The sequence below is a fragment of the Leuciscus leuciscus genome (assembly GCF_965113295.1).
Source record: "Leuciscus leuciscus genome assembly, chromosome: 14".
In the NCBI taxonomy this organism is placed as follows: Eukaryota; Metazoa; Chordata; class Actinopteri; order Cypriniformes; family Leuciscidae; genus Leuciscus; species Leuciscus leuciscus.
Window position 1 is genome coordinate 12,666,432 of NC_138738.1, and position 13,948 is coordinate 12,680,379.

Consider the following 13,948-nt stretch of genomic DNA (forward strand, 5'->3'; position numbering starts at 1 on the left):
TGAAAAATTTAGATGTGACCAGTCACTAGTTAATATTGATTTGGGGAGGTTAGAATTTTTTTTTACAGTGCTTATAACTTGATAAAAGTGGTACAAATGACTCACGTGGACTTGTAATCTTATTTGAAGTCCACATGAGTCATTTGTACCACTTTTATGATACATTTATTGTGATTTTTCCATTCTTTTTGAAGCTTGAAAGCTCGAGTCCCCAACTCATTGTAAAAGTTTCATATGAGAGTGAGCAAATGTTGACAGGATTTTCTTTGTTGGGTGAACCATCCCTTTAAAACATGAACAGAAAAGAACAGGCTTGTTTCTGAAATTTAAAATGTTCAAAGGGTCATCCTACTTTCTTTTAATTGGATAAAAATCGAATGCAGAACAGTTCACAGAAATTTCTTTAACTAGAGACTTTCACCAGGAGGTAAATTCGCAGTGTTTCAATGAAGACAAAGTCAGCAAGCTCCATTATTAGGCCATAGGGGATGATAAGTGTTAATTAGCATTGTCTCAAGAGGATGAAAAGGGACTGTTTTTCTTTGAGAGTATAACATCTTTGAGGAACTCACTCCACATGATATAAATGGTTGTGGCAATTATTAAAAAGGCACACTATAACACCAATCCAACTCCAGTGGTGGCGCTAGGCCGCCAGCCCCCTAAAGATTCCCTAATGATTTCAAGAGGTCCTCGCTGCAGCCTGTCGCTGCAGCCTGTAGCACGATGACGTACCTGTAGCTGGATCAGATCCGACACGTACTGGATGCGCATGTGCGGTGGTGTGTTTTGGTCTGTACAAATAAAAAATAACTTAATTTAAGTTAAATATAAATGATCACTTGAGTGACAAACTGCGTGATCTGACTGCTGTGATCAGTTTGTATATTAAATTTAAATTCAGTTTTTTGGCATTCCATTTCATGGCATGATGTACGTACTTAAAACTCTGTCGACTCCGTCGCTATAGAAACAAAGACGCTAAAATGCAATCGTGCAATGAGCTTCTCTACTACTAATTGTAAAATTGATTTCTTTATATTTGCTATTAGTATTATCCATACTGCAAAATCCTTATGTTTTTATTCAACTATGTGTGGGCCTAATGAAAAATACGGGACAAATCCCATCCCTTATTGATTTGATACGGGACGCATCATCTTACTTGTAAATACGGGACGATTCCGTATTTTAAGGGACGGGTGGCAAGAGGAACCTTATGTACAGGAAAAATTAGGATAGCCATTAAAGGAACTCTTACCAGGCAAAATATCATTAAGCACTTTTTTTTCGGACAAGATTTAGTTTCTTGATGCTGTTATTATTTTTGCATTTTCCCTTGAATGTGTACTGGTATTTTAAGTTGTTTACAGATCGTATTGTATTGTAGGCCTACCTCTAGGATGAAAATTACAGAGACAATTACTTGACTCATTTTTGCTTTCACTCAACAGCAAATATGACCTGAATAAAATAAAATGGCTTTATTTTAAAATGTTCTGTATACACGCATTAAATCCATCACATTTAGGTTTAAAATCATGTGATTAAAATGTTGTAAAATTAACTATTTTGCATGTATGTAGAGAGAAACTAGGAAAGCATCACATTTATGTAAATAATTACTTATTCATCAATAATTACTTATTACTATTTATCAGTAGGCTACTACTACTACACAGGTTAGAACCAGAACCATAGGTTAGAACATCATCTCAATACAATATTGAGCACATGTCACTTAAGACCAGCGCATGCGAATTATAACCCAAACACACCTCCATCCAGTACGTATTGGATCATCCAGCTACGTCATCTTGCTACAGGCTGCAGCGAGGGGTGTCTCAATGATTTTCCTGTCTCACTTTCATTAAAAATAAAAAGTCATTATAAACCTAAAAAATAAAATAAAGTTTAATAAATGTTTTAATGTGCCTATAAAAAATGGTTTTGATGGGGGAGGAGTCAATTGCACGTTCAGGTACTGGGAATAGCAAATAGCGATCATTAAGCTCCTCATCAACAGCAGTCATAATTTATATATATTGGACTTTGTTCGCCCTAGCGTAGTGGTGATGAAAAAGAGCAAATGTTGTTTTCCTTCATTTAGTTCACTCATCATTATCTGTTGTGGCCAGAAGGTGGAACTGTCCCTAGACATAATAAATACATAGACGTCTATATGTCTATGGGACTGCAAGTCGACAAGTTTCAATAAACGTTATTGATTCAAAGGACTGATAATATACAGTAATAATAAAAATATTCAGCGAAAATTGTGCATGCTTAATAACTTAGCACACACACACTTTACAATGTGACCTTGTAAATGTATCATTTTAGGGAAAATGGGAAATGAAACAAGTACAATACAATATGCTGGGTGTTGAAGTTATTGATGCACTTTCTTTTTGGCAACACTTTCTTTTAAGGTGACGTAGTTACACGTTACTATATGTACTACTTACTATAGTAATACATTATGTATAATTACAAGTAACTAACCCTAAACCAAATCCTAACTGTAACTCTATAGTAAGTAGGCTACATGTTGTTAATTAATATTAATCAGTACTTATTTAAGAAAGTACAATGTAACTACGTCACCTAAAAATAAAGTGTAACCTTTTTTTTCTTAGCACCCCCTTTGAACTGTTATTATTATTATAAAACCATGCTTGCAAACTAACAAGCAACTTATTACCTTAGCAAGCAAAAACCATTGCGCATTGCAATTTGCACCAATGTTGCTGATGCTGTCAACACTGTGAGGAAATGTTATATTAACATTGGTTTCTCTGTGGTTTAAAGTTACCATTTTACAAGTTTGTTGACTCTGTAATATAAATGCGGTTCCTTGGAGTCCATGGTGTCCTCAGGAGACATAGCACAGATCTGCAGCTCAGATGGAAACAGAACTTTTCCACTGACTAATCTAAAGAGTTTACTCAAGCCTCCTGAGAATACATTGTTATTTCCTTAACTCATTTCTCAGGTTCAGAAGTTGCTGAATAAATGAATGCAAATATCTTTATGCTGTTTTTAATGGAAATTTCTCTAATTAACATTATATTTCTGAGTTTGTATTTTTAAGATTAGCTAAATGTTAGTAATAGTTCTATGGTCTGCTTTCAGAATTACAATTATATAAAATAACATACAGTAATATACTGTTAAAAAACAAGGAGACATCTTGCTTAACTGCCTCTTTATTAACATGAAGGAAGAACTCACTGAACTCATCTGTGCTGACAATAACAGTAGGAAACTTTTGTGTAATTAGGTGGATAAAATTGATATTTAATTAAATGGGAAAGTGTAGTACAAAAAGTACATTTCCTTTCAGAGTTTGTGCTTTGAGAATGTATTCTTTATTCTTCCTTTTTTGGTATCAAGAAGAGTATTCCTTTTTAACATAACTTGCCATTACAGTGGATGAATGCCAATCATTTTGGGTCTTTACAGAGTTGGCTGTGAATCAAAATTGTTCTCTTAAAGCTCCAGTCTTTTATAGATCTTCGTAAAGATAATTTAAAGTGCTAGTTCACCCAAAAATGCTGTCAGTCATTACTCACCCTTATGTTGTTCCAACCCCGTAAGACTTTCGTTCATCTTCGGAACACAAATTAAGATATTTTTGATTAAATCTGAGTGCTGGATCACTCCTCCATGGGCTTCTATGGGATTGAAACTTGCCAGCCCAGAAAAGTTAGTAAAGACATCGTTAAAATAGTCCAAGTGACTACCGTGGCTCAACCTTAAGTTTATCAAGTGACGAGAATACTTTTTGTGCACAAAAACAAAACAAAAATAACAACTTTATTCAACTATTCATTTTCTTCCGTGTGGGCCTCTGACGTGAGTTCATGAGAGCGCCACAACGCATGCGCGAGAACTGAGATGATGACACTCTCGATCAGTTGATGGGAAAGTGTGAAAGGGAAGCCATTCATTTTGCGGCATTGGTAAGGCACTTTTACGTTTTCTCATTGGTTTCTCACGATCCAGGAAATGCACACTTTAGAACCATTTTAAACTCTAAATCGAGACCCACTGCGTCATCTTCTCAGTTCTCGCGCATGCGTCGTGGCGCTCTCGTGAACTCACGTCAGAGGCCCACACGGATGAAAATGAATAGTTGAATGAAGCCATTATTTTTGACTATTTTGTGCACAAAATGTATTCTCGTCACTGTAGTCACTTGGACTATTTTAACGATGTCTTTACTAACTTTTCTGGGCTGGCAGATGCAATTACCAAGCAGCCTATGAAGGAGTGAGCCAGCTCTCAGATTTAATAAAAAATATCTTAATTTGTATTCTGAAGATGAACGAAAGTCTTACGAGGTTGGGACAGAATTTTCATTGTTTGGTGAACTAACCCTTTAATGTCTGTACAGAACACTGATCTCTGCCATGTGTGAACAAGCATCATTCAACATTACAGATTGAATGTATAACATTGGATTTTTTTGGGTGAAATTTGTTTTTGGAAGATAAAGTGCTTGTGGAACTTTTCACTATAGTGCACAGCAAATATACATCCCTAGTCTTAAATGATGTCCATTATAACTAAATAAAATTGATAAATACACAACTGGATTCATACTGATACTTTCGGCTACATTAAAATGGCTGCCAATGGGGAAAAATGCTTTTTGGGCCCAGAAGGTGATTCAAAACTTTGGCCCCTGACCAGGGGCGGAGTGGGGCCAAAAAATCTACCGGGAAATTTCGTAGACCACCGGCCCTCGGTGGTCAAAATTTTTTTTTTTATAATAATAATAATTTGCTCAAAAATATAGCGGTGAATGAGAGAATATTAAATATATATTTTTTGTTCCCATTTGCTCAAATGAAAAAGAAAAACTCCTCTATAGTTTTTTCACAACTTTCAAAAAGAGGAGAAAAATTGCGAGAGATGGATAATGGCAGTCAGAACTCAGAAGAGAGAAATATGTCAATTTGTCATCACTCCCACAGGCGCTGTATTAGAAACCCTCACAGCAGCATTAACTCGTTTTTTGTAATTTTATAAAAAGGTAATATAATATAAAGTATAGTGTTATAAATGTAAATACATATTTTTTTAAATTGAAAAAACTTTCCAGGATTTATGCTAATGATGACCGTTAAAACGCGTCATCATCACCCTGTTGAAATTGGTCTGAGTAATGCACATAATGGATTACGTAATCAGAGTAGCCTTTTTCTTTTCGTTTTGAATTATTTCGTTTAAAGACATTTCAAGCTTTGTGTATTTGATGTATTTCTCATGTCTGTGTGAGGCATACACTGAGTTTCGTTAAGTTAGGATGAGATGCGCTCCAGTTAACGTGCAATGCAAGTGACCGCGCAGGCGCCTCCATGATTATATTGTCTGTTATATTTGCTTCTTATTGATTAAATCCCGGCAATTGGTTGATGAAAAATTTATTAAAATTAAGATATAATTTATACAAAACGAAATTCACTTTAGAGAAAGGCTTTTTACGAAACAAAACTTAATAAAGTGGTCAAAATCATGTCTGACCCACTCCATGTCTCTCGATAGCGCATCCTATCTTACTCGTGCTGTTCACTTTTCATAAATCAACATAATGGAAAAAAAATAACATTATAATATTTTAACAAATATGAATCTAAATGCGCTTATTTAATGGCTACAACAGTATAGTAGGCCTACAGACTCTCTTTTTGTACAAATTGCTGCACATTCATTTAATTCTGAATTTTGCACACACAAGTTGAAAGGCATTTGTTCACGGATAATTGTGCGTGCATTTATTAATCATTATGATACTAAAATCATAACAAAGTAGGCTGCTATGTACAAAAAATCAGATGAGCCCAGAAAATGAATGCAACGTTTAACGTTAAGCATTTTCCTCCCATAGAAAACCATTATAAGAACGCTTAATGTGGCTTAATGCAGATTAGAATGTCCCCTTATTATGTCAAAATAACGAGATATTATGTCGAAATAACATAGGCCTATATTATGTCGAAATAACGACTTATTATGTCGAAATAACGACTTCTTATGTCGAAATAACAAGATAAGTTTTCTTCTTTTTTTTTTCAAAATGCGGTTCAGGGCTTCCATAGAATACAGCCTGAATATAATTGTTTCCAGAAATTATTTTTGGGGGTGCTATCGGGGTGCTTTGGTCTTTCTTGGGGGTGCTGAAGCACCTGCTAGCCCCTCCCTAGCCCCACCCATGCTCAGTGCCACCTTTCAGTTTTCTTTTTTGCCTTTTCATCATTTAACTCGCTCACACGGACATTAGACTTCTAAAATGTGACGAGGAAAAAGAGGTGTTCGGCGGCTTTTTACATCAAAGGCCGGCCCGACAGGCTATGCCATTTGGGGAGGGGCCGCTCACTGATCCCCCTATGAGTTTGAAAATCCTAGACATGGTTGGACCTGCCGAACAGGTGCTTTTATATACTGTGTTGAGCAGGGAGGCTGCACAGTTTAACCAGCGGGAAGCGGCCGCACATCAGGCCGCCGGATGGTGTTGTTAAAGATAACTCGCAATGTATAACTATTATCAGACCGGCCCTCGCGTCCTCAAAACACTTCCAGCCCACCGGGAAATGTCCCGACTCTCCCGATTGCCACTCCGCCCCTGCCCCTGACCCTTTTGATTCTACTTCACAATTTCATTAGTTCTTGTTAGACTTTGCAGCAACATTATATGCTGTTAATGTAACTGCACTTTTTGGTTGTCTGGTTATGTTAATTACTGGGCACATGAAGGATAGTTACACAGACTAGCATTTCTCTGAATATCCTAATGAAATTTGCCAAGAAAGATGAACTCTTTTTAACACTTTGGAACACCTCAGACCCAGACTCCCTGCGGTGTATTTCCTGCGGGTCAATCCCCTGCAGTCGTGTCTTGGCTAAATGCCATATTTATTTAATGCTGCTCCATACCATCCCCCTGGACGTGAATGCTCCAGAGCTTGCATAACTCTGCCTTGGCCTGTTTTATCATTCATTCAACAGGCCTTTATTTATATATTCTCTTTCTTAGATGATAAATGGCACAAGGAATTTAATTAGAGCTATGGGAGGAGAAGGGGCCTGATGAATCTGATACTGTGTGGCTCTCACACACAAATCAAAGGTGAAAGTGTGTGTGCGCGGGACAGCGGAGCAGAGGGATGTCATTACCACAAATGGCGTGATGTGCCTGTCAGGCGTGGTGGAATTAACTTACTCATTCTGATCTCAACAGCTGAGGGAGCCACTCTGCTCAGGGAAATCACAAATCTGTATGCAGATCATCTGTGGACGGGACAGGAACCGGAGCAGAAAATGATTCCCTTACTCAGAAGAGCCTGGTCCAGACAATTTACTGTAATAAGTGATATTCCTACTAGTCCTTCAGAAATGTCATAATATGACAATATTTCCACTGTGAAATACTTTCAAAGAATAATTTTGAATGAAGCTTTATGGAGGTGAGTACACAGGTGCAAGAAACGTCCTTTGGGTTTACGACACTTTACTGTGATAAAATACTCTTACAAAAATAGGTTCTTATTTGTGGAAAACCGCTATCAAATGATATGTTGTTTGGGAACTGAGGGTGGTTTTGCATGTAAATAATGAGTTATACCGATGTAAACTATGGTAATTGCTTATACAAATTTATGTTAATTTTTTTTAAGCTTTATGGGCTTTAAAGCTTTATGGGACTACACAGACATTAAGCCATTCTGATGCCCACAAGAGTTCACAAAAAATTAATGTTCTGTCATTATGTTCTCACCCTCATGTCATTCCAAATCTATAATGTTATTTGTTCTAAGATGAGGTTTTTATTTATTTATTTGATAGAGACATGGCTTATCAATCAACAGTCAGACACTGTAAGGCAGAGTTAGCCCAGCAGGCAAATTTTCATCTGTCACCCTTGCCAGATTTTTAGGTGACAACCTTAAATAAACATGGTAAATTAATGGTCACATGGTAAGAAAAATCTCCATGATTAAATAATGATTCAACACACACACACACACACTGGTGTTCCTATCATTATGAAGACATTCCATATAGGCTTAATGGTTTGTATACTGTACAAACTGTATATTCTATCCCCCTACACCCTACCCCTAAACCTACCCATCACAGTGAACTTTCTGCATTTTTACATTTTTAATAAAACATTGTTTAGTATGTTTTTAAGCCATTTTAATTATGAGGACTCAGGAAATGTCCTCGTAAACCACTTTTACGTTGTAATACCAGTGTAATACCCATGTCATTATTTCTGTCCTCATAAAACATATAAACAAGCACATACACACACACACAGACACATGTTGTGTTTTCATGTTTTAAATGAACAGTTCTTGAGAAAAACAACATAAAATCTCTATAAAAGAACCCCTGTGGTCACTGTCGTTGTTTGGCAAAAAATAGCATAAATCATTAAAAAGGTTTCTACTGTTGTTCCACTGAAAATGAAAATAGCAGCATATATTGTTGGAATGACATCAGGGTGAGTAAATAATAGCATCATTTTCATTTCTGGGTGACTTACTGCTCGAAAGTGCATAAATTTTGCATTGACATTTAGCTCATGGCTAAGGTAGACCTATAGCAATGGTAGTCGTTCTTACTGAAATGCAATTGTACACAATGGTTATTATCCTTTGAATCAGCATCTACATTGAAACCAGCAGCTAATGAATGTGATGATATACAACCACTGACATCAATTTGTCTGTCAGGACCTCTAAGGAAGGGGAAATGAATTGTTTTGTTTCTTATTCATTAAATAAGTCTTTCCATTGCAGTGAACCACAAAGCAGGAACCTTGATTTTATATGCATTCTCCAAACATTACCCTTCCCACAGCAGTCCCGACGGATTATCCAGACAAAAACAATCTGGTGAAATCAAACTATGTCAGACTGTTAATAACAAAATTATTTCAATCCACCAACTGCCAACCCTGCTGAGTAAATGTGAGACCTATTAAGGTATGTGAGGGCTTGCCTTGCGATAAGGACATCCAGTGGGACACAAACAGACCTGTTGCCACATTCCACCATTTATTTCTTAGACTGGGGGAATTTTTGCACTGGCACACAACATCTTTACACACTTTTATTGTGTATGTCCTGTTTACTAATGTTTTGGCGATGTAATTCCTTGTTTATCACTGCAGTAAAGAATCTTTGAATCTCCCCCGCATCGGCATCAGCTTAGAGTGCACACTCAATACTGTAAAACATTCTTTTTTTCCCTCTTTTTCCCCAGCGTTTGATGCTTGCCCGCAGCTTTGAAGCAGCACTCCAAAAACCTAATTAATATAACAGATTGTCACAGCACACAGACTGTGACAGTCTAGAACTCTCAAACAACAAGAAAATGTTTACACTCATTTTATTAAATGGGATCATTCATAATCTTTCTGTTGAAAAGAACAAAGTTAATTTTACTTTGTGGATTATAAAATGGCAACAGCTTGACTCTAGACTTCTTTGAACAAACAGACTCTTCCTCTGTTGTCTGTACATTGTTTTTGTCCAGATGTAATGGAATCACCTCAGATTAGTTCTGTTTATTCTGACGCTCAACACATTTTCACTTGGATGGCGATTAGACCTGAAGTGATGTTCTTTTCCGCCTACCTCTGAACTCCCTTTAGCTTCTGGAATAAAAGGTCACAATTATGGCCTGACTGCTCTCATGCCCACTGACTTGTGATAAATGAGACTGGTATTATAATGAAGAGACCCACCTTTGGGGAGAGATAGCAAAAGGTCAAATGACTGTCAGGCCGGCGCAGGTACGTGGGGTTGGAGGGTGACAACCACCATTAATTATGAAAGGGGGACAATCAGTTTAGAGTCATAATAAAAGAGGATGTGCCACTAAGACAGAGATTTCAAACTTTTTTGATGTCAAGGACCCCTAAATATAATGATCTCCTTCTGATCTCCCTTCTTCCTAAAATATAACGGAATATACACTCATATTTTCCTGTACAACAGTATAGAAAAATATACAGTAATGTATGTTTTAATGAATAAAACCACTTTTCTGTGTGACTTTTCTGTGTCTTAAAAGACATGTTGTTGGCAAAACAATTATTAAGTGTGTATTAAGTTGGAAGTGTATCTTTTTTTTCCTACCAACTATTAGAGCAATGTTGTATTATATACACAGAGAGAATCATTTCATAGCGCTTTTCCCACTAAGTACTGTTCCAAAGCAGCTTTACTGAGAATATTGCCTTACAGCCCCCAATGAGCAAGCTGAAGGCAACAAACACGATGAAAAACTCCCCAGAAAGATACAGCACAAATACAAACTCTTCTTCAAAGTATATGTGCATTGCAAGTATACAGAGAAATGAACAAGAAGTCATCACATTGAGTTTGGTATTCACTATGGTGACATTTTAAGGAAGTCTGTCATGTAGTGCACAGATGCCTACAGTTATCTTGCATTTACTGAGTTAGCACAGGTCACATTGATCAGATTTGTGTGAAGGTTTGTGTAGACTTTAGTGGGGTCAGTGCACTTGTAGGCTGGTCGGTTGAAACGGCTGGAGTAAATTAGCTGGATGTTTATAGGGCTGGATTTAGACATCAAAGCTGGAATAGATAATGAGGCCATTAGTCTTCCTACCTCAAATCACTCCAAAGAAGATAGGTCTTTTTCAAATACACTTTCACACACACAATGACGCGTAGGCACATATTTTGATTGGACTGCTTCCACAGAATTGTTCTAATCGTGGCAAGTGTTTGAAATGGAAATTGATTTTGAGCTATTTATGCACCATTTCAGATGCAGTGACTCTTACACCTCAGAGACCCTGTCAAACTTCTGCAGTCAAGCTCTGACATATTCTGTGTTAGGGTTATATATCAGTGAGACATTTACAAATAAATAACATTCATTAGAACTGATTAAATGCATATCCTCTATTAGTCTCTGGTTAACCCTATTATGTATTTTACAGCTTTCATTCTGACAGTAAAAAGCACAACAACAAAAAATAAAAAAATTTCAAGCACAAGATTTAATGTACCATAATTAATGTATTAATGGTATGATCTGATTTCAAAATTACCCCTTTTTGGAGGCTAATTCAGACTGTAATGGCAAAGAGCATTTATGAAACTGCTGTTAAGCTTTCAAAAAAATCTGGCCTTATTCAGTTTTTGTTTAATTGTTGGTGCCTAGCCCCTTTCAGCTGTGTTAAACATATCCATCCTTTACATTTCCTGCTCAGTAAATCAAGACATCTTGCCCCCCAAAACACACTACTGAAAATATACAGTATGATATGAAGTATCAGATGGCTCTAACCCTGTGGTTTAAACAAATGTGATTAGGTATTTTTTCCTCACAGGTTGCATGGGTCAGATGCAATATTTAACCATGTACTCATGCAGCAGCCTTTGAGGGTATCTACACAATTGCTGGGATTGTTTATAAAGCCTAAGAAATCCCTGAAAGTTTGTGGACCATGAGGTGTGATTATGTGTCTTTCCCCACATTCGATTCCTGTGGCTCCCACTGCCAGCTTGTACAGTGCCAGAACCTCATAATCCTTGTTAAAGTATCTCAAAGCTGACTCTGTCTTCCATCCAAACCACATTGGGATCAGCGGTGCTCCATCACTGAATAATTCTGGCATTAATTTAAGGGCTGGTTCTAGGAATTCAGATTGCTACTGTATGGCCCTGTGTTTCTACTCATCAGGGCTGTTTAGGAATAAATCACAGTGGAAATGTGTTAAGAGTGCTAAATACCTAGGCCAGGTTGTACTAAAATGGGTTCAATTTTCAATATTCAATCAACAAGAATAGCGACGTGAATTTATGGTTTAAAAGTGATCACTATAAGAGCTTCAGTATATAGGCTATTATTAAGCCAACATGTCATTCATCTTTCTTGATACATGACCTTTTTTTTTTTTTTTCACAGGAGTACCAGATTGACATAATTTTTGCACAGACATGGACAGACAGCCGGCTCAGATATAACAGCACTATGAAAATATTGACTTTGAACAGTAATATGGTTGGACTCATTTGGCTACCGGACACCATCTTCAGAAATTCCAAGAGCGCAGATTCACATTGGATTACTACACCAAATCAGCTACTTAGAATATGGAATGATGGGAAAATACTTTACACTTTGAGGTAAGCCAGCTGATATTTTATAATGAAATATCAAGATATGAAGATATGAGTAAGAATATGTTTTGTTTTGTTTTCATTCCCAAAACTATCCAATAAATGAGACAAAAAAATTGGTATTTAGCTGGTTTGTAGGGTCGTTTATGGCATAAATATTTCAATATATCAATTTCAATTTTAATATATACATTTTATCAAATTAATATTGTAAAATGTATCAGTTGCTTTCTATAATTATTGCACTTAAGTACACAGATTATGCACAATCACTTTCTTAGAAATGTGAAATAAAAAGTCAAGAAGCATTTCCTTGACTCTGAAACATGAAACTCTTAATGTGAACCACTACATCAGTGACAGTGGGTCGCTGATTTTAAATGTCTTTATTGAAAATGTTTTTCATTCACTAATTTTCACCACTGCATGATAAAAAGTCAAAATAGTGAAATGTTGTTGCTGAACACAACCTACTGTCGTCGGCTGTGTCAGTTCATAGAGAATCACCCCGACAAGGCCATCAGATGAAAGAAAGTAGATTTTTAAGACCCACAAGCTTTTGACAAGGTCATAACAGCACTGTATGAAAGGTATAAAAGAGAAAAACAGGATGTTATAATAAAGTACGCAGTTGGTCAGGGTAAATGCTCTAATTTAACGTTTCTTGCACTTTCTTGAAGTAAGGGGTAAAGTACATGATTAATGTTGTGTAATCCCTAAGTATCATTATGTGAATTGTGTTTACTTTACTCAGTACTATTGAAATTAAATATTTTAGGTTATATATAAAATAGCCTATATAATATTAAATCTATAAATAAATACAATTTTATGATTTCATATATTGAAAATTATATTTGTATAATGTCTAATGAAATTGTAAGGAGTAAAAAGTACATAGTATTATGCATATTTCGCCTATGTATGTCTACATATGCTTAAAAATACCATTCCGGGTTAATACAGGTTAAATTCTTCTGGCAGCGTCTGTCAAAAAAAAAGACAAAAAAGAAAAAATAGAACAGAAATTGTGCTTACAGTGGAGAGTGGAGACCCAACGGGCAAGATAGCTAGAAGGAAATGTGAAGATGTTTAATTTTTAATTTTTTCAAGTGTTTAAACTGCAACAAATCATATTTTAAGTGTATGATGAGACAAGTTACAGTATGACAGTGGATTTTAAGGTACTATATTTAGCTGGATGCTAACACACATGCTAATAATGCAAACGACATGCAAAAAAGAGTAATATCAAAAACATGAACTATTACAATAAAATGTAATAAATTATGTTTTTTACACTTTAGCATAAATTTTTGACTGGATACTTTAACTTTTGAGTAAAATGTGGACATCGCATCCGTTTGTTGTTTCCCTGTAGTTTTTACACCCCCGTTTCTGAGTTCTGAAGCCTCAGTTCCTAACAAGCATAATGTTTAATGCCTTTAATCAGTTACCCAGACTGTCACTTTGACATTTTAGCCACCTCTATTTCAGATTAGGTCATCTCTTTCACAGTTCTTGATGAAATATCAAGAGCTGGGATGGCCAACGGTCACAAATTTATGCCACTTATCTAAAAAAAAAACACAAAATCAGAAGTCACTGTCAAAAGCACTGTCAAAGAGTATTCTCTGAGACAGCAAAACACAGTGCTCAGCCCTGATAAGTAATATTTATATTTGATGGGTCTGAGATGTCTGTGTTATGATCAAAACATTAAAGACCACTGGATATGTGGCCAAAGATCAACCAAACCTCTAGTTTCA

The 13,948-nt window shown here is 36.2% G+C and overlaps 1 protein-coding gene across 2 annotated transcripts in view; it reads left to right on the forward strand.

Moving 5' to 3' along the window:
- Positions 1-13,948, forward strand: part of gabrg3 (gamma-aminobutyric acid type A receptor subunit gamma3) — a 143,328-nt gene that overhangs the window by 85,478 nt on the left and 43,902 nt on the right. For both annotated transcript variants that reach the window (XM_082137271.1, XM_082137272.1), the window contains one exon: positions 11,965-12,185. In XM_082137271.1, the coding sequence (XP_081993397.1) occupies positions 11,965-12,185 (221 nt within the window). The remainder of the gene's footprint in view (positions 1-11,964; positions 12,186-13,948) is intronic.